Below are 22,735 nucleotides of genomic sequence, written 5' to 3'. Positions count from 1 at the left end.
TGACCTGCTTTATTTGTTGCATCATAGTTTAGCAGGTGCTGTACTAAAACAAGACACTCAAGAGGCCAGAATGCATAAACAGCTCGTTGTGACATATGACACAAACTGCTACAGGCAAAACTATTCATTTTAAAATAACAGCTGAAATTGCGTTACATAATTTGCATTACGTAATGTTAAAATCGTGCTATCAGGCACAGAGTCCTGAGAATCCACTGCACAAAGTCAGTGGAAACCAGTCCCTTTCCAGCCCAGTGCCCTGCCAGTGGCCCCAAATTCTCCCACCCCTAATCTGTTCATTATCCTTTCTGATGTTTCCGCTGTTTCTTTTAATCTGTCTTTCTCGCTGAACACTGTGATTATTCTGAGCTGCAGTTTGAGACTTTAAGCCAAAAAAGACAGGGGAGGAGACCAAATGGAACAGTGTCACTGGCTTAACTTGCACAAATACAGATCATACAGATCAAAGCAAACCATCACAACACTGTGCGTGACATGAAAGGATAGAGTGTAAGAAAAGGAGCTGGACTGACCTTTGGATAGTGTGTCCAGGTCATGAGCTGGAATCAGACAGAGAGCTGACAGGAGCGTATTATACTGCTCTGACGCCTATTAACCCTCAGAGACTCTGTTAACCGCAGAAAAACGAAGATCAGAGAGAACAAACTCAAGGCTTTTGCCGCACTGATTTTCCTCCGAGACTCCTGGGTGAACAGTCTATAATGACATGCTTCGGAGATCCTATGAATTGAAGGATGGTTCTTTGAGGAAACGCTCAAGGCTGACATCTGAGATTCAAAGACAAGGCCTGTGTTAAGTACCGCTCCTGTTGCCTGGACAATGCAGGCCACTTAAGTAAGTGTAACTAAGTCAGCATGCAGGCAGTAAAGAGGAAGATGCATTCCTACAGCTGTCTACACCCAGTGCTTTAACAGGGGCAGTAATGTCTTTAGGTCACCTAGTTGACCGCTCCATGGTAGGTTCTATCCAGTCTGGCTGGACCTGTTTCTCCTCCTAACCAATTATTAGTATCAAAGCTTCAGAACATAGGCTGGCTCTGGACCAACAGCCTCGCCACTGAGATCATCTAGAATGGCTGTGTATATTTGCATTTTACAGACTAGAGTGGATCAATGGAGAAGAAACAATAAAGGTTGAAGTGATGCACGATGGGTAACCAAGTTACTGACTTGGGGAGAACCGTTACCAGAGCCGGTTTATGAGGAGCCTGGCCACTTCCTATTTCCCCCATTATATCAAAAACAGGAGTTGAGCCCTCAGTGGAGCCAGAGCGCACAGGAATAATGAAGCAAGGAGTAGCTTTAGTAAAGCAGGCATTGCAGCCATAGAGTTCCAATAAGTGCTTTAAAAATATTTTGGAAAAGAAAACTGTCAGATTATTACTTAGGCCAAACCAGCACTTCCATAGTTTTGAACGAGTGAATGATACGCTACGTTCACATTACCAGGTTGAAGTGACACAAATCTGATTTTCTGCCCTAATGTGACTCAGATCTGATGTTTTCAGAGCTGTGTGGACACAAATCTGATCATTTCAAATCCGACCTGAGCCACTTTCATATGTGGTCCTAGATCGGATACGTATCAGATTCGTGGCCATGTGACCTTAATGTGACGCTCAGATCGGAATTCGTTTGCTATTTTTCCACTGCACCATCATTCAGCGTTGCCATGGCAGCAGCGCCGAACAGAAGTTAAAGCCTGTAAACGGTGGAAAAGCAGCTCATCTCACCTTTTTCTCCTTCGTCTCGCTCTAATAATGAAGCTGAGAGCTGATCAGAGTTAATTATCTTCTCAGCGAAGCTCGTTCTGCTCGTTAGTTTGTGCTGATGATGAACGTGATTCATTCACGTGACGTTACTGAGTAGGATGAGCTCATGAGGGTCATTTCAGGACGCCGGTTCGTCACATTAATGAGATTTGAATCATTTATCTAAACGAGTGTGAACCATCGTGTCAGAGAGATCGGATTTGAGCAACGAGGCTTGTAATGTGAACGGAGGCACAGTGTTGTAAATTGAATAGGTACATTTGGCCCTGAGTGTTAAAAAACACAGTGTTGTGATACCTTTACACATCTTGGTACATTGAAACACTGTTTTTTGTTTCATTTTATAATTTACAACGATGCCAGTCAGGGGTTCCCACTTGGAGAGAACTGAGAAAAGGGAACTTTCACATTCATGCATCATATATGAGCAAGCAACCAAAACACCAACCCGCCGACAAAAACATCTCCCTGCACCTACAAAACTGGAGTCAAAGCATGTGAATAGTTCATTCAAAACCTGGAGAGTTTTGACGATATGTTGAGACGGACCCCTGCAGCTGGTGGTCTTAACCTTTAAGTCAGTAAAGTGCTCTTAATGAAAACATCACAATAGGAATGCTTTTTTTCATAACCTTCTCTGCTGGAGGAAAATGACGGGAGTGCTCAAGTCGTGCTTGAGTATATTAGTTTCTGACACCAGAGTGAAACATCAGACTGACATACTTTCCCCTCAAAACTACAGAATATCTTAAAGGCAATGTATGGTTTCAGTAAATATGAACTGCTTCAATGTAATCCAAGTAAAAGTAATAATAAAAATCTCAATGCAGTGACAAACAAATAAATTATTTAGAGAAATGAGAGTGCATAATTTATATGATAATACCAAAACAGAGAAAACCCTTTTAGGATAACTGTTAATATTAACAGTACAGAGCTCGAGCATTCAGTCTCGAACATTCAGCCCAGCTAAAACAAAGTAAAATAAAAAAATATCACATATAGCAGCTCATATTTCAAATCCTCTCTCAACAAATCTAACAGCTCACACTTTATTGTTATAAGAATTGTTTGAGCTGCAGGACATTCATATTGGACTTTTGAGGTTGTTTATTGAGAGGATGTCCTTTCAGTGTTTTGTACCAGTTACGTCTCTCCCCATCACACAATACTACCAAGCCGGGTCAGGCTAGCATATGTTAGTCACATGAAGCCAGTCATTTCATCTTTTCAAACATTAGACAGCTTAACCCTTGTGTGGTGTTGATGTGTGTGTTACTCGGTGGTCTGGTGGAGCCACCACATTATTGTGTATTTAAAGCAATACAGCCATAACAATTAACGTAAAAATACTAGATGTTTTTTTGGTTTTTTTTATTTTTTTACCCGATTTTCTCCTCAATTTAGTCGTCTCCAATTCACCCGCTAGTTAGGACTCCCCCAATCACACGATGCTATCAACGCTAGGAGGGTGAAGGCTAACACAGGCTTCCTCCGAGACCTGTGAAGCCAACCACCGCTTCTTTTCGAACTGCCGCTCACGCAACGTCACTGGACAGCCGAACGCGCTCGGAGGAAAGCGCCAACCGCCAGATCTGTTACGTCAGCTAACAGACGCCTGCGCTGACTAGCATCGCGCTGAGTGATGGGGGGAGAAGGAGGGCCATCCCACTCACCCAGAGAGAGCGAGGCCAATTGTGCTCTCTCGGACTCCCGGCTACGGACGGCTGTAGCATCACCAGGGATCGAACTCGCGATCTCCTGATGAGGGGCAACGCTTAGGCGGTTGCGCCACTCGGGAGCAATACTAGATGTTTAAAATATCACAAGTGGTCAGCGTAGGGTTCTCCTTTAGCAGCTGTAGCCAGTCAGCAGCCTGGCCATGTTGTCCACCTTCACACACACACACACACACACACACACTAACAGCAGGCCATGTAGGAGGAGAACAGAGTGAAGGACACAGCACCTCCACACTTTTACTCCCCTGCAGGTTCACCCAACACCACATGTGTAATATAAATGTGTGGGGGGTGAACAGAGTGAAGACACTGAAAATGGGTTATTTTAGATGTTCTTCACTGAAAATGATCAAAGGCCAAGAATCTGAAGTTGAAATAATAATAAAACAGATATTTTTTTCTTTTGGTAAACATTTTAAATGGGTCCTACAGACCCCAACACCACACAAGGGTTAACACACTTGGAAGAGAAAATTACTGAAAATTACAAATCTGTTGCCTCAGCTAAGAGGCCCTGTGCTGGCTGGCACTGGGAGAGGGTGGGCCATCCTACCCACCCAGAGAGAGTGAGGATAATTATGCTGCCTCGAAGTTGGATGGCTGTGGCATTCCCAGTAGGGCTGAACGGTTTTGGCAAAACATCTAACTGTGATGTTTCTGACCAACATCGCGATGATGAGTTTAATTGCGAATGTTTATAATGGAGGTTTAAATTGAGGTTATGGGCCTTTTTTTTGGCTAAGAAGACCCGCGTCTACTTTTTCTGGCCTGAGACTTGAACTGCTAACACAGTGAGCCAGCCTGCCAGTTATTTGTGGTTGTGACGTCAGAGCAGTTCACAAGCTCCACGTTATTACATGAAATTTCCCTACTTAAAACCTGCGTATCAACGTTGTTACTAGATTGTAAGACTATAATAAAAATTTAGGTTCTTTTTGAGGATTTCAGTATAAAACAATGAATCTTTCAGCCCTAATCCCCAGAGAATGTACTTGCAATCTCCCAAAGACAGAGCCAGTGTTTACTCTGAGCCAGCCAATCTTTTTTTGTTAACGAGTTAGTTCTACATTAACAGAGTAACGTTTGAAATGTGTTTATCCAGCGTGTGTGAAGGTAAATCAAATCTGTGTGAAAGTTTCAGCACAAGCGTGTTTTAGTTGTATGACATTTCTTCCTCTCTTTCTCTTTAAGCTTCTTTTTTCCCGCATTTTTCTCTTTCTTTATCTCTCTCACTTATTGAGGATCATCAGGACAACCAAGACAGAAGACCTAAAAAATAAATTACCCAACACACTCGACCACATCGTCTCTCTGACGTCTAATTGCGTCCAAAACTCCATGATGCTTTTACTGTCATGCATATTATCATTCAATTAACTTGAGCACTCTTTACTCATGTATTTTAAAGAAGTAAATCTGGAGCGTAAAGGGCCTCCTCCAGTTTACAGAGCTTTAAACGGCATCCTATTTCAGTAGTGATATCATTACTGTTTGTTACACTATCTGTGCCATCAGTTTACTCTAAGATATGTATCGTCTTTGAGTAAAGTCACAATACCCTCATAATTCATATAAAAACAGACCGTTTCCCATTCTTTTCTGGATTTATTTTCATCTGTTATCACTGAATGTGTTTCCTGTAGGCACGCTGTTCTCCTTATCTTTCAGCCGAGTGAAAACTTCCTGCCTTTTGTTCTGTTCTTTCCTTTTGATATTCATCTCTTTGAGGTTCTATCTGTGTCACTCCTGTCTTGGAGATTGCAGCTGTGTATACAGACGTCTTCCTTATGTAAGATCCCAAAATCTTGTACCTAACAGGCCTCTGGATTGATACAATATTTTCTGATATCAATACAGACACTTTAATTTTGATGCCAATTTCTGAACCCTACTTTTCTGATACCTTCTTTTTAATTATAAACTGATACTCGATGTGGCTTCAACCAGAAATTAACGTGCTGGATGTTTACAGTGCAGTAACGAACCGCAGGGGTTAATAATATGCGTACAGAAAGCTAATCAGACAATCAGCCGTCTAGATTTCGGAACAAGCATGTCTATTGTCTTATACACGATAACTCTTGACTACTTCGGTACTGAAATTTGATACTGAAAGAGAAAATTATTTGATACTCTGTAGTACTGAAGTAATTCAGTCGAGCTCGCCATAAAAAGGGCGCGGTCACTTCTTTGGTTCGCGTCCTCGGATTCTTTAAACTTTGCTTTCGGACATTTCTTTCAAAACCTCTTCAAACACGGACGGTTTTGGATGAGTCTCTTCTAATCTTTGTACAAAATATCAGCCCAAATGTTTATGAGTCTCAGCAGCGCAAAATTATGACGAATGTTGAGTTGGATTGACGTAAAGCAGCGTGAATTCTGATCTGGCTGCTGAGACGATTTACATTAAGATATGCAGAACATATTTACAGCACAAACCTTGTCAGTGAAGTACGAGGGCAAAAAAAACAAACAAACAAAAAAAAAAACAAAATTATCGTTCATTAATCGTAATCGAGGTAAAATATTCAATTAATCGTGAAATTGATTTGAGGTCATATCGCCCAGCACTACAATGTAATAAGCCTTCAAAACAAACACTGTTAAAAAAATTAGGAAAGCTTAACCGACTTGCTGGGAGTTTTGTCTGAGAGCAGTCACTTTATGTGAGTATCTGACGTTTACATATTCTAGCATATCCTTCTAGCGGTTTCTCAGACTGAACAGTGCGATATAAACTCTAATAAATGTCCCATACCTTCATGATCATATCATGTATCTGCAGGCCTCCTCTGTCTGCTGGTCCATTTTCCACTATCTTGGACACATAAATCCCATCACTCAAATCTCTGCTGACTTCAGATCCCTTTGAAAACAGAGACATACATTTTGAAGTTTTGGCAACAATGATTTAATTTGCATATGAACAATAAAAATGTTTTTTATATAGAAATTCTGAGCTGGAAATTTACACTCAAATAAAAACAAACATCATAAATCCATTAACTGAACTAAAATCGCTGAATGCAATGGGACGTTTTGGACTTCGTACAGATTGGCATGTTGTACGGCTGCTCACTAGACACCCTGTCCTGTAATGCTGCTCCAGTGGATCTGAGATGAGTGGAGTGTGCTGGTCCTGAGCCTGCAGCCCCCGCCAGGGGACCAATCCTATTCCAATGAGAGAGACGGGGCCAAACGAGGGCTTTTCACCGCCAAGCCCACAGCTCGCTATCCAACCACATCAAACCCTTTTTTTTTTGCTTGGACTCAATCTATGAGAGGAATTAATGGGTTCTGCGCTTGCTTTTCACACCGTTTACCGACGAGAAAGGCATGGAAATCACAGTGTGAGGGCTGTAATTATCTTGTTTAAGCCTGGCTTGGTTACCAGTCGTATTTTTTTCACCTCTCCCACCACAGGGCTGTTGAGGTAGAGTCGAGATGGTGGTGTGAGCGTTTCAGCGTCTAAAATATCAAAGGATGCATTCACTGCATTTTAAATTCAATGTTTTCTTTCTAAACCCAATAACTGACCATTAATAATAAGAGTTTGATGTGAAATTCCAGTGGGATGCTTTGTGTTAGAAATTGAGACTACAAAGAATTCAAAGAAATTAAAGCACGTTAACATGCTTAAATTGCTTTTGGCCAATTGTCTTCAAAGCATTTTGAAGAGGCTGGGAAGCAGAGGTATGCTTGGCTGGCCTTCGACGTATGAGCAGCAATCTGAGAAGACATAATGGGAAGCTGCTTGTATCTTGGGGGAAGCACATGCTTGCTTTCACAGCACCTAGGTGGTGCTGTACATCATGGAAGATTCAGACAGTGTGTGGGTACTGGCGACATTTAGCATAAAGGAGATCACTGGGAAAAACCCCAAAATAAAAAAACATACAGGACCATCTGCAGCCCATCTACTGCAGCTGTGCCCTTCCAGCAGAGTCATGCATAACTCTGCTCTAAGCCCCCTTTGTGCAAAGGCAACGGCAGAATTATGTGATTACGTTAAGTGAAGTTCGTGCAGCCTGAATGAGTTATGCACTTACGAATTACGAACGCAGGCCTACCTCACATGATCTTCCACCGATGATGTTGAAGCCAAGTGACCCAGAGGCTCTGTAGAGAGTGACAGTCAGCCTCCTTGTCTCTTCTCCCTGGGAAAGTGTGACAGAGAGAGAGAGAGAGAGAGAGAGAGAGTGCTGTATTTATTTTAGGCCTTGCTACAATAACATAGGTGAAACATATTAAGCTGTTAAGTCCTGCTAAACATCTTCCCCCTGCAAAGGCCAGGCTTTCTCCATTAACTAGCTGGTCACTTACACCGATCAGGCCTAACATTATGACCACCTCCTTGTTTCTACGCTCATTGTCCATTTTATCAGCTCCACTTACTATATAGGTGCACTTTGTAGTTCTACAGTTACAGACTGTAGTCCATCTGTTTCTCTGATACTTTGTTAGCCCCCTTTTACCCTGTTCTTCAGTGGTCAGGACCCCCATGGACCCTCACAGAGCAGGTACTGTTTGGGTGGTGGATCATTCTCAGCACTGCAGTAACACTGACATGGTGGTGGTGTGTTAGTGTGTGCTGTGCTGGTACGAGTGGATTAGACACAGCAGTGCTGCTGGAGTTTTTAAACACTGTGTCCACTCACTGTCCACTCTATTAGACACTCCTACCTTGTCAGTCCACCTTGTAGATGTGAAGTCAGAGATGATAGCTCATCTGCTGCTGCACAGTTTGTGTTGGTCATCCTCTAGTCCGTCACCAGTGGTCACAGGACGCTGTTGGCTGGATATTTTTGGTTGGTGGACTATTCTCAGTCCAGCAGTGACACTGAGGTGTTTAAAAACTCAAGCAGCACTGCTGTGTCTGATCCACTCGTACCAGCGCAACACACACTAACACACCACCACCACGTCAGTGTTGCTGCAGTGCTGAGAATGATCCACCACCCAAATAGTACCTGCTCTGTGAGGGTCCATGGGGGTCCTGACCACTGAAGAACAGGGTAAAAAGGGGCTAACATGTTTAGAGGGCAGCACTGTGTAATGATTGTTTATTTGAGCTCAAGCTCGTCAATTGGGAGCTATCAAGCAGCTCGACAGCTAGGAAGCAAGACAAGATGCCTATAATGAGCAAAAAAAGATTAGATTGTTAATAACATATATTTACACAGCCGTTAATCATCAGCTACAATTTCACGATCACTACTGCCCTAATTCATTGTATCGCATAGACTTTATGATGGTTGTAGAAGGTGGCTTGTCTGTGACTGTGGTGCAATTGCAGTGACTGTTTGTGAAGCAGGACAGAGGGTGACATTATCATTGTGACATTCATTTACTGTCGTTTCATTACACGCTGACTGACTGTGGTACATCGAGCTATGAGAAAAAGGGCAAGTAAGGACACAACCATCACATTTGCTTTGTACGTGTCAGTCATAAGCCTTAGCTATGCTCACAGCTATTGCGTGTGAAGCAGGACAGTGGAGTGACATTATCAGCTGTGATACATTCACTCGCTCTCCTTTGTTGCCAAGGTTTATCAGGCACTCGGTTTGACAAATATGCATCAATAGGCCTAAGCGTATTGTGTTTCAGTGAATTCCATAGGTCTCATCTCCACTTGACTTCCCCAGCCCCATGTGACTGACACCTAAATGGCAAAGCAGACTTCACCCAACCTGCTCTCCCTCAACCCTGTCAGCGGCTGGATCTGATCAGCAGCGAAGAACAAGATTTGACAGGGTGGAAAACTGATAAAGCCTGCGACTCCTCACCTCGGTAAGGGTATCACACATCTCGAGCAGAGGACGTTACGCATCACAAATTCACAGCTATGGCATGCATGTGGAAACAGCTGCAGGGAGAAGTTTGTCACGTTGAGTCAGGAAAGTGTCATGAGTTCTTGATTAGCGCAGCAGGCATGACTCAACTGCAGGAGCCACAGACATAAGAGCTGGCTTTAGTTCCACTTGGAGGCGTGGCCCCTTCATCTGGGAGACACAAGTGCTTTCATTTTCATTAGACCTGTGGTTCTGCCTCTTAGTGGTTCTATGGATCCACAACCCCATTTCCAAAAAAGTTTACATGCAGTGCAAAATGTAAATAAAAACAAAATTCTATGATGTGCAAATCATTTAAACCCTACATTTCATCGAAAATAGACCAAAGACAACAAGTCAAACGTTGAAACTGAGAAGTTTTTTTGTTTTTTGAAAGATATATGCCCATTTTGAATGTGATGCCAACAACAACCCTATACCATCATGAATACTGACTTTTGAACTGTGCGCTGATAACAAGCTGAGTGGTCTTTAGCCCGGAGGACACAGTGTCCATGATTTCCAAAAAGAATTTCAAATGTTGATTTGTCGGACCACAGGACACTTTTCCACTTCCTCTCAAATAAGCTTGGGCCCAGAGAAGGTGGCAGCATTTCTGGATCCTGTTTATATATGATTTCTTCTTTACGTTTTAGTTTTAACTTGCATTTGTGGATGCAGTGATGAACTGTTTTCACAGACAGTGGTTTTCAGAAGTGTTTCTGAGCCCATGCAGTGATTTCCACTACAGAATTATGTCTGTTTTTAATGCAGTGCCGCCTGAGGGCCCAAAGATCACGGCCAGCAAATACTGGTTTTTGGCCTTGTCCCTCACATACAGAGATTTCTACCGATTCTCTGAATCTTTTAATGTTATTATGTACTGTAGATGATGAAAAGCTAAAGTTCTTTGCTATTTTACATTGATAAACGTTATTCTTGAACTGTTGCACTATTTGATGGTGCAGTCTTTCACAGAGTGGTGACCCCTCCTCATCTTTACTTCTGAAAGACTCCGCCTCTCTGAGATGCTCTCATGTCACTGACCTGTTGCCAATCAACCACCAGGGGTTTTATTAGCATTACACAACTTTACCAGCCTTTTGTTGCCTCCGTCCCAACGTTTTTGGAAAGTGTTGTTGGCATCAAATTCAAAATGGGCAAATATTTTTCAAAAAACAATAAATGTTGAAACCGAGAAATTTTGATAAGTTGTCTTTGAAGCATTTTCAATGAAATACAGGGTTTAACTAATTTGCACATCATTGCATTTTGTTTTTTATTCACATTTTTCACAGCATCGCAACTTTTTTGGAAATGGGGTTGTACTATAGATGTACTCAGTGTGCCAGGCAGGAGATTCCTTTCATAAGACAGATGAGTGTGAAACCACAGACAAACTTTTTCATAACTTGAAACTACTGGGAGATGTTCTAGTTTTTGTCACATTGCGTCTATTCTCGACCCACTCCCCCAGCTTAGGAACGCCTGGCATTTCAGTAGAAATGAACCTAAAGTGACAACTCTGACATTAGGCAAACATGTAGCCTCCGAGCATCATCTTTCTCATCTTATTTTCTACACGGAGGAAAAGCTGAGCTCAGGCATTTGTCCTGTCTGAACGCTGTCGGAAGAAAACCTCGTATCTCCATTTTTGACTTTTTTTGACATAATTTAAAAATACATGTTACCCTTTACATTGTATGTAAATTTCATGATGAATGGACTAAAACAAATGACCCAAAATCACCTGGAGAAAGGTCTGGTTCCACTGACTTACATTAAAAGTAAAGTATGTTTTTTCCTTCTCCTATAAAGTTATTACACTGGAGATACGAGGTTTTCTTCCAACAACAGCGCTATGCTCATGCTACGGGGGATTCAATGGTGAAATAATGCAGGCAAATCTGAAGCAATATTTCCTACATTTTAAAGAGCATAGCCTATATTTATCCTATCGCTGTCGTCGGAAGAAAACCTTGTATCTCCAAAATGGTAACTTTACAGGAGAAGGAAAAAACCTACTTTACTTTTAATGTAAGTCAATGGAACCAGACTTTTTGCCAGCTCATTTTGGGTCGTTTCTTTGGGCCCATTCTTCATGAAATTTACAGACAATGTGAAGGACCACAGACGTTTTCAAATTACATCAAAAACTGAGAAACAAAAAAAATGGAGATACAAGGCTGTCTGACGAAAGCAGCGATATATTTACAGCAAATACTAAAGTCTGATATATACAGAGTCTAAAATCACACTCTACTAAAAGTATTGTTAAACAACTTCAGTAGAAGTAAAAAGCATCAGGTAAAAACGCCTCATGTATCGTCTCTCCTAGAGAACTGCAGGCGAACCTCTTACTACATCCAGCATTTATTAGCTTAGGATTACTGAGCACTGTTCTCCTTTAGTCTGAAATAAAATGATCATAAGTTTAAAAGTGAGAGGTGTGATAAACAGCAAAGTGGTTCAGCTGTCCAACTGCACAATAATGTTTCCCTTTAATTACCTAGACTGTGGCGGCCCACCACAGTCTAATTTGTCCCACCAGCTTCATAATGAACTGAAAATGTCTTTAATAACAAACAACATTGTATTTTGACCTGTTGCTTTGGCAAAACATCTCTTACTACCAGACAGCCTCTCTGCATACTTTGTTAGCCCCCTTTTACCCTGTTCTTCAGTGGTCAGGACCCCCATGGACCCTCACAGAGCAGGTACTATTTGGGTGGTGGGTCATTCTCAGCACTGCAGTAACACTGACGTGGTGGTGGTGTGTTAGTGTGTGTTGTGCTGGTACGAGTGGATCAGACACAGCAGTGCTGCTGGAGTTTTTAAACACTGTGTCCACTCACTGTCCACTCTATTAGACACTCCTACCTTGTCAGTCCACCTTGTAGATGTAAAGTCAGAGACGATAGCTCATCTGCTGCTGCACAGTTTGTGTTGGTCATCCTCTAGCCCTTCATCAGTGGTCACAGGACACTGCCCACAGGACGCTGTTGGCTGGACATTTTTGGTTCTCAGTCCAGCAGTGACACTGAGGTGTTTAAAAACTCCAGCAGCACTGCTGTGTCTGATCCACTCAGACCAGCACAACACACACTAACACACCACCACCACGTCAGTGTTACTGCAGTGCTGAGAATGATCCACCACCCAAATAGTACCTGCTCTGTGAGGGTCCATGGGGGTCCTGACCACTGAAGAACAGGGTAACAAAGTATGCAGAGAAACTGATGGACTACAGTCTGTAACTGTAGAACTATAGAGTGAAACTATATGGTCAGTGGAGCTGATAAAATGGACAAAGATTGTAGAAACAAGGAGGTGGTCTTAATGAAGTGGCTGGTCAGTGTATATATAAATCAGTTGGTTTTAGAAACCAAAATCAAAATGGGCTGTTTTTACTGCTAAGTTTCCATGTATGGAACGTGTGAACTGGGTAGTAAACAGGACATTCTGAAACTTTAAAAACAAACATTTACATGCCCTCAATAATCCGATCATAATCAGATTTCTGCAGTTATCCGATTATTCAAATGGTCGTGTAAACACCACACTCCAATCTAGAAATCAGATTAAGAAATCTGATAAAGAGAGCTGGATTTTAGCTCAGTAATCAGATTTCTCAATGCATATAAACTTTTACTCGAATTTCTATAGAATTTCTCAGCCTGCGCATGCATGAGAACAGAGTGCTGTGCCGGAAATTACCGCAAGACGCAGCAAAACACTTTTGGAGTGACCCTGAAACCAAACTACATTCTGAACGAAATGAAGGATTTAAATATTCTTCATCTTCTACATGACATATGTTCATATTTTCAGGTAAAGCAGCTCAATGTTTTTTCATAAAAGCCGCAGCATGAAGTTTGCATTTTACATTACGTTTATGTCGCGTCTTCTTCTGTGAGTTTATTGACTGGTTGCAAAGCAGAAATCTGATTACTGCCTGAATCATGTAGACCTGGAGTTTCCCCATTATCTGATTACTCAAGTGCATGTAAACTTTTTGATCGGATTACTGACAGAATCTGATTTTCTGCAGTTATCAGATTATTAAGTGCATGTAAACACACTCAATGGCTGTGTTTACATGCAACGATTTTTGCCAATCCGACTGAATACAATCTGATTACAGATTTAGACTGAGGTGTTTATATGCACTCTATTCAACAATCTGATGGAAAATCTTCGTTTACATGCTCACTACAAGTAATCCGATGCAAAATGACGCGCATGCGTGGAGTAGCGCTTAGAGTAAACGTTACCATGACAGCGAACATCACGTGAGGTCCAGACCAGTTTCTGCTCCGCCATGTTGAGCGGTGTAAACTTTCGCCGTGACGCGACGCACATGCGCAGAACATACTTACACGTTCCGATCGGAATGTAATCGGATTCAGGCGTTTACATGGCTATTATTCTTCTATTTAACGGATTATTTAGAAGTTTACCCACCTCGTTTAATCGGATAGAAATTGTATTCCGAATGGCCTCAATCGGATTAGACTATTCCGATTGAGGTGTTTACATGGACGTATTCTATTCCGATTGAGCTATTAGTCGGATTATTAACGGATTATCAGGCTGCATGTAAACGTGGCTAATGTTTCATCATTACCATCAGTCCCTAGCTAGCGTCTGGATGAGGGCGATCTCGTACCCTGTACGCTGCTGTGGGTGCTGCAGGTGCTCATCTAACAATGTTTACCTTATTAAACTCATTTATTTAGAAAAGTGAAAATAATTTTGAATTTTGTCATTTGGTCCCCTCAGCACATTTTGAAGTGTGGCAGAAATGTCTAAATACTTTGGGGCTGCTGTATATTGAGTATGAGTAGAAACAAGAGGAAATCCAAATCCATTAAACTCGTCCTTGTACGTGTGGGACAGAGTGAATGAGCTAAGGAGAGGAGGCACTCAGAGTCAGGAGAGCAGGCAGTTACAACCATTTCTTAAAGGGGAATTCCACCGAATTTTCAAAATTTCTATATAATTCAGTGGTTGAGGTATTTGGTTTTATGTTTCCCTTTATGAACTGACTTTTTTTTTGGAAAACATTATTATTATTATTATTATTATTATTAATGATTTGTGAATAATTATGTGGGATATGGAGCTGTTGCTGACTCTGGAACGGATCCGGTGCAGACGCAACAAGTCAGGGCCGGATTCGTTCCAGAGAGAGCTGCTTATATCAACTTGAGCTTTAATCTGTTCTGAAATGGGTCCATGCCACATTTGGGCCAGATATGAAAATAATATTTAGACCTGCGCCAATTCAGGACCAGGTGCATCGCTGTTCTTTGCCATCTGGGCCAGTTATTTATCTGTTTCGGTGCAGATCCGTCACTGCAAAAAGGCCAGCTCTGCTTTGCGGATCCAGACCGGGCGCAGCGCTACATTTGGCCCTCATCAGGCACAGCGTACATTTGCTGTCTGGGAAGTCATTCATATTGTTTGATGTAAAACGGTTTCGTTTGAAGAGAAACTTCCCAACTCAGATTTTCTTTAGAGTGGTGGTGACAGGAACCAGGGGTCCAAATGTCTACAATGCAAATATAGCCATTATATTTACTCTCCGAAAACACCAGTGAACCTTCTGAGTTTATGTAATGTTGATGATGGTAAAATAATGGTCAATGAGAAAAATTAAGTTTTATTTGGGGACTATTTTGCCTTAGAACACCCTCATGTATCCGTCCATGATGAATGGATTAAAATACATTTTTGGACCAAAACTTTATCACAAAACTACCGTAAAACAACGTCTCAAATCTCAGTGTCTCATTGACATCAGGCACCGCGTTCACAACCATGTCAATAACTTTCTGACAGGGAGCGTTTAGAGGAGTTGAACTCCTCAGACGTCTGGTTCCTATCACCACCACTGTGAACAATTCTTTCTTAGTTAGCAGGGAAGTTTTCAAGAACAAAGCACTTCACACCAAACCACTCCGACTGACTTTACTGACGTTAAACATGTAATGATGCAGAAAATTCTGAAAAGTTGGTGGAGTTCCCCCTTTGTTTTTTTAAACCTGTGTCCTAAATACCTCATTAACAGCCTTTCTCACCTTGTTCAAAGAGCTCCTCGCCCTGAGCTCCTCAAACTTTCCTCGCGCCGTCGTGTGAAGCTCGCGGTGGAGATGCGCGAGCTGCAGCCGCTTCTGGCGGGCGCTCGCGCTCTCGGCTCGCCGCCTCGCCTCTCTCTCTCTCTCTCCTCGCGGCGCGCCGCCGTGCGTCCTCACGGCCTCGACGCAGGAGCGCTTCTCCGGCTTCTCTCTGCCGTGACCCGTTACCCCGCGCTCGCGTTCACGCTCCTCCGCGGGCGCGCGCTCGTCAGAGAGGTGCCGAGGCTTCGGCGCTCCGTCGCGGTCGCGGCGCTTGACGGCCAGTTTGAGGACGAGGTTTTTCAGCGCGAGGACGCGGTTCAGCTCGTCGGCGGAGATCCGGCGGCACCTCAGAGGACAGCTGCTCCGCTCAGAGACCCACGGAGTCACGCAGCCGGCGCAGAACACGTGTCCGCACGGAGTGGTGAGCGGCTCCTCCAAAACTTTGCCGCACAGTTTGCAGAGAAAGTCCGGGTCTACGGGGCTTTCGAAGCGGTCCAGTTCAAAACCCATTTCCTTCAGCCGCTCGCTCAGAACCGGACACGGAGGGAGACGCGCGCTGCTCCTCAGCGGACTGTCCGAGCTCGTTCATCAGTCAGACGTTCCTCGCCGCGGTCAACATCAGCAGTGGGGCTGAGCTACCGTCACATTCAAACAGCTGAGCAGGGGGGCGGGGCGGGGCGGAGCGGGGGGCGGTGTGATGTAGGACCCTAGGGCCGTCTTAACGCTGTGGACCAGGGGTAACCTACGGAGCCCTGCCGGTGACATCCTGTATAAATAAAAATAATGCGTGGCCACAACTTAGTAAGGCGTGGGAACAAGATAATTAAGTCGTGGCCACGACTTAGTAAGGCATGGGAACAAGATCCTAACGCATGGCCACGACTTAGTAAGGCATGATCTCGGGTCCACGCCTTACTTAGTTGTGGCGGCAACTTAATCATCTCATTGCCATGCCTTACTGTACGGAGCCCTATGGAGCCCTGATGATGACATCCTGTATAAATAAAAATAATGCATGGCCACGCCTTAATAATGCATGGGAACGAGATCCTAATGCCAAGACTTAGTAACACGTGGGAATGGGATGATTAAGTTGTGGCCATGACTTAGTAAGGCATGGGAATGAGATCATGGCTTACTAAGTCGTGGCTACGCATTAGGATCTCGTTCCCATGCTTTACTAAGTCGTGGCCATGACTTAATCATCTCATTCCCACGCCTTACTAAGTCGTGGGAATGCATTATTTTTATTTATACAGGATGTCACCAGCGGGGCTTCCTCATATGTGAAGACAACACTGCCACTCATTTACAGCCACAATAAAATCAACCAAAAAGCCATCAACACCTGTAGAGAACGAGAGAAATAAGCCAACAAGAACGCTGAATTTGCCTCACAGCAGTAAGAAGCTGCAGTTATACATCATTTAAACCTTTTCAACTCCCTGAGACCACCGGTGGTTCCAAAACGCACTTCGTCATATTCTTCATAACTTTCATATTTCATAATCTACATTCTAAAGGTTGGGGTCGTATGAGGCTGTAACTGTCTTCTGTCCAGTCAAATAGATGGGTGATGTAATTTTAAACCCTTATAATAAAAGAAGCTGAACTCTTTCTTTTTCTACTGAAAGTCGACCCATTTTTCCATAAAACTGGACTATAAACTACGGAGCCCTGCTGGTGACAACCTATATAAATAAAAATGATGCATGGCCACGCCTTCTTAATGCGTGGGAACGAGATCCTAATGCATTGCCACGACTTAGTAAGGCGTGTGAATGAGACGATTAAGTCGTGGCCATGACATAGTATCCCGCGTGTTACTAAGTCATGGCTACGACTAAATCATCTCATTCCCATGGCTTACTAAGTCGTGGCCACGCGTTATTTTTATTTGTACAGGATGTCACCAGCAGGGCTCCGTAATAAACTATAAACAGATGGCGTCTCTTCAGTGATCTGCTCTGTAAAAATGATAAAAAATTACAAATAGCGTTTTTAGCTTTCAGCAGTAAATTGTAAGCGTATAGCAATAAGTGTGTGATCATAAAACACATGTTCCGTTCATTTGAGGGGAACTTTTACAAAAAATAAAAATAAATAAATAAAATAAAATATGCATTTATACCTGTCCAGGGTGTATCCTGCCTTCTGCCCAATGACAGCTGGGATAGGCTCCAGCACCCCACCGCAACCCAGAAGGATAAGCGGTTTAGATGATGTATGTATGTATGTACATTTATTTAATCAGTTACTGAATAATTTGCCTCACGATTTGGTCATGTAAATTCAGATGGAAAAACCAAAATATACCTTGGTCAATAAGAGGTTAAGGGGCACAGTTAATGAAGACGGTGCTTGAAATTACATATTATAATAAATTGATGTCATACAATTTCAAACAACAATAAAAATAAAGAGAATTCATCCACTTCTCTCACCAATGTGCTTTATTTGCAACCCAAAAGTTTCCTTTTATTTCTACACAGTAATGTAGAAATGCAGATCACTCAAGATGAATGTTAATACCGGGTCTGAACAGAGCCACAGTGTATGTCCGGTTTCATGCATTTATTGAGTTTCTGTGGATTGGAGGGTTGAAGGGGGTTTTGGGAGTTGATGCCAGGTCAGAATCTGGCAAAAGATGTGATTTCATGCCTAAGCTGAGCAGCAGTGGGCCTACATTGGCTATGACAGGCCTGTGAGTATTATGCAACCCATCATACGCTTGAAGGCCTGTTAAAAGTGCAAATTTGTCCAAACACACAGGGCTCAAACTGAGCTATACATAGGTTTGAAGAAGCTTCAGGAAGAAAGCAGGCCTGTATTCTGTATCTGAAGAAGTAAAACAGTATTGCTATGACTTAGTGCAGCCTAAAACCACAGTAAAGGTTCGTTTAAAGAGAATAACGGCCTATAAGAAGACTTAAATCTGTAAGAACAGGCATGGCTAGAGCTTTTGGAATGGGGTGGCCTGGGAAGCCTCAGAGATTTTATTGAGGTGGCTAAATAAAATAGAGTTACTTTATTAAAATGGCATGAAAAGTACAGCATTGTTTTTACTCTGTGCATAACTAAATCTGTCCGTCATTTCCACATGAATAAAATAGCGTATCAACACTGAAAGTGAACTGAAAGACAATACTGTGTTGATGAAACATATCGCTGCTATCAGAGGAAAACCTTGTATCTCCATTTTTGACGTTTTTCAGTTTCTGACATAATTTGAAAATACCTGTGACCCTTTACATTGTATGTAAATTTTATGATGAATGGACCAAAAGAAATGACCCAAATTGACTTGGAAAAAATTCTGGTTCCATTGACTTACATTAAAAGTAAAGCATGTTTTTTCCTTCTCCTGTAAAGTTACCATTTTGGAGATACGAGGTTTTCTTCCGACAACAGCGATGTTTTATTAATTCATGAGGAAATGGTGTAATTTAAATTAAATTAAGATTAAGTGACCCTTATTAGTCCCACAACGTGGAAATTTCACCTCCGCATTTTTCCCATCCGTGCAGTGACACACCACTTCTACCAGAAAGGCTCCAGAGAGGAACGTGAAGGAAGGAGAAGAGTTTAATCTTAATAATATTTAACAATTCCATATAACAATTTTTGTGAGTTAAAGTCCTTAGCGGGCCCCGTCGTCGACCCAGGTCTTCAAACGTGTAGAGCCTCACAGATCCTGCCGTGTAGGGACGGCAGGGAGCGGAGCCTACCCCCTGCACGGGGACCAACTGGTGGCGGCAGGGAGGAAGGAGGGGAACGATGAAACGTCAACATCTGAAAGCAGCAAAGCAGGTGTGTGAGTCGAGTCATTTTAAAGACAGGTGGAAGCTTGTGATTGGTCAGAGTAATGAGTGATGTAGCATTAGAGTCTCCCTGGCAGAACTTGCTCTACAGCTTTCATATACACACTAGTGTACACACAGTGAGCACACCTGCCCGGAGTGGTGGGCAGCCCTATCCACAGCGCCCGGGGAGCAGTTGGGGGTTAGGTGTCTTGCTCAAAGGCACCTCAGTCATGTACTGTTGGCTCAGGGGATCCAACAAGCGACCTTCTGGTCACAGTGGCTGCTTCACTAACCTCCAGCCCACAACTGCCCCAAATTTAATCACTTTTCCAGCACAGAACATCAAGAGAAATATTTCCTGTAGACAGACCCTAACAGTTATTAACCCTTAAATGGCCAGGACCCACCAGCAGGCCCAAAGCTCAATTACGCACTTCTATAACCTAAGAATAGCTCAACCAGTTTGCACTGAAATTCCTGTAGGTACTGAATAATAATCTTTAGTATGTAATAAGCCTGGGATTTAAAGGGGTTTGTTAATTCCACTACATGTTGTAATGATAAGAAGGCTAACCACACAGCACTGTATAAGGTAACCTACAACACATGCATGCATTCAACTGTAAAAAGGAAATAATTAGCACTCCACAACTGGGGTGGCCAGAAGGGTGGCCATACTTTATTCTAGGAGGGCCCTGGCCACTCCGGCCACCCTTTGGCTACACCGCTGTATAAGAATGAAGAGTGAATATAATGCTTTTTCATTTGAATGTGACTTGTGTTCAGTTTGCTTTTTCAAAAAATGGTCTTTTTTTGCAACCCCATTTCCAAAAAAGTTGGGACGCTGTGCAGAATGTATGCCAAAATAGAATGCAATGATCTGCAAATCATGTAAACCACATCTTTAAAGGAAAATACTACAAAGACAACATGTCAAATGTTGAAACTGAGAAATTGTATTGTTTTTTGAAGAATATATGCCCATTTTAAATTTGATGCCAACAACACATTCCAAAAAAGTTGGGACGGGGTTTGTTTACCACTGTGTTTCATCACCTCTTCTTTAACACTCTGTAAGTGTTTGGGAACTGAGGAGACACTGCTGTGGTTTTGAAAGAGAAATGTTTTCCTGTTCTTGTTTGATACAGGATTTCAGCTGCTCAGCAGTTCAGAGTCTCATTTGCCATATTTTTCATTCTTAATGTGCCAAATGTTTTCAGTGGTGACAGATCTGGACTGCAGGCAGGGCAGTTTAGCACCCGGACTCTTTTAATACAGAGCAATTCTGTTTTAATACATGCAGAATGAGGTTTGACATCGTCTTGCTAAAATAATCAAGGCCTTCCCTAAAAAAGACGTCGTCTGGATGGCAGCATATGTTGCCAAAACATGTATATATCGTTCAGCATTAATGGTGCCTTCACAGATGTGCACGTCACCCAATACCCCCCTAAACCATCATGAATACTGGCTTTTGAACTGTGTACTGATAACAAGCTGAGTGGTCTGTAGCCCGGAGGACACAGTGTCCATGATTTCCAAAAAGAATTTCAAATATATTTGTGATGTCAACCAGTCAAACAGTTGAATGAGACCAGGTATATGCAGAGAGAAGAACAAAGAAAGGATAATAGTGAGTTGTTATTGTCCAAAATGGTTACATTGGGGTGGCACAAAGCCGTTTGTCAGCCTTGTTGACTTTAGGTCCTTGTTAGTTGGCCTGAGACAAATGGCTGCGGTTATTGGATAAAAGGGGCAGGCCTGGCAAAAGCACAACTAACCTGCACTGGCCATAACCAACACATTTGATGATTCCAAATATTGGAACAGCCAACATCTAATGACTCCAAATGTTGCTTTGGATAAAAGGTAGTGGTAGCAAAAGGAATGCAGGTCTAAGGGCAATTAGGGTGAAAAGGGGAGCCTGGACATAGAAATAACTGGACGCAGTGTCTAAGAACACAGGCTTAAAGTTCATTTAAAATGATGAATTATCCTCCTTTTTCTGGGATGATATTGACCTCTTTGGACCTCATTTTCAAAATCATTTCTCGCAAATAAGTCCACTAGAAATGACTGAATCACTTTGAAGTCTCAGCATCACCTTAAACTCTCTGAAAGTCAAAACAACTGGACATTCTTGGAAAATACAACCACAAGACTGATGTTTTTCCTTGACAATTGACATTCTTGACATTGATGTTTCTTAGTATAGAAATATTTTCATTGTTGGTTGTTAGCATTTTACTTACAGCAGCTGAAAGCGTGTAGATACAGGAGCAGGGAGAAAGGCCTTTCTGCTTAGGACAAAATAGATTTTATCAACCGAAGAATAAAACAACCTTCATTGATGGCTTTAATGTAAAAAGCATGTAAAACTCTTCTACACTGAACCTCTCAGAACAAAACCTTGTCTCTCCATTTGATTCGTCCTTCATTTTCACCAAAATTTGAAAACATATCTGCCTGAATATTTTCTCAGTGATAAAACAAAACGAATAGCCGAATATTAATGTCAGTATTTGTACACCAGTACCTTCAACGGTTAACTGAGTGCTTGAACACCTGTGCACATTCTGGATCTTAGCAGTACAATCAGCACTGTGTGCTCAAGGACAGCCAAAGGCCATTAACCCATTAAAATCCCAGGCTTATCGCATGCTAAGGCTTATTATTCAGTAACTACAGGGACTTCAGTGCAAACTGGTTCAGCTATTCTTAGGTTATAGAAGTGTGTAATAAAACTTTGGGTCCGCTGACGGAACCTGGCTATGTGAAGCCTTTAACCTTCAATATCAACATTATGTGCGTAACAATCATCCTCCATAAGCAGTGTATTCAACCAGAGCCGGTTTATGAGGAGCCTGGCCACTTCCTATTTTCCCCGTTATATCGAAAACAGGACTGCTTAACAGCAGAGGGCGCCTGCAAGGGAGTCCTCAATGAATGGGAGTAAATGGAGCTCAACGGCTAAAAACGAAAAGTTAAAATAGTTTCTAATCACTCGCCCAGAACTTTCTGTTAATTTTAGAAAGTAAAAGGATGAATTTCACTAAAAAAACAAAGAAAACTCGCTTATATGTTTCCTTTTTTCTACAGCAAACGGGTTTTGGGGAGCAGAAGGCGGGCGTTAGTGCTAGTGAGTGCTAACTGGCTGGCGAGCAGAGCAGCTCATTGGCTGTTCACGCTCACAAACGTCATGAACATACATGAGGCGCCGTTTTAAACTCCTATAACTCGAGTTTAAAAGCTCTTAAAATATAACAGCAGTGTTAAAATGTTTTATGCTGCTCTGTGTTCAGGATATGACTGTATTCTTTTACATTAAAAATGTTTCAGCACTTATAAACTATGATTTTGCTCAAATGCTCCATATCAACCCATTCATTTTGGACTCAATCGGGAGCGCCCTCTAGTGTCTGAGAAACCCGGAAGACATTGC

General features: G+C 42.4%; 1 protein-coding gene across 1 annotated transcript in view; it reads right to left on the bottom strand.

Annotated features, from left to right (window-relative positions):
• Positions 1-16,000, bottom strand: part of pdzrn3a (PDZ domain containing RING finger 3a) — a 49,763-nt gene extending 33,763 nt beyond the window's left edge. The window contains exons 1-3 of the mRNA XM_036591490.1: positions 15,431-16,000; positions 7,605-7,691; positions 6,293-6,400 (exon numbers count right to left, since the gene is read on the bottom strand). Of these exons, the coding sequence (XP_036447383.1) occupies positions 6,293-6,400; positions 7,605-7,691; positions 15,431-16,000 (765 nt within the window). The remainder of the gene's footprint in view (positions 1-6,292; positions 6,401-7,604; positions 7,692-15,430) is intronic.
• Between the last annotated feature and the right edge of the window lie 6,735 nt (positions 16,001-22,735).

The sequence above is a fragment of the Colossoma macropomum genome, unplaced genomic scaffold (genome assembly GCF_904425465.1).
Source record: "Colossoma macropomum unplaced genomic scaffold, Colossoma_macropomum, whole genome shotgun sequence".
Taxonomy (NCBI): domain Eukaryota; kingdom Metazoa; phylum Chordata; class Actinopteri; order Characiformes; family Serrasalmidae; genus Colossoma; species Colossoma macropomum.
This window is presented reverse-complemented; position numbering and strand designations above follow the sequence as displayed.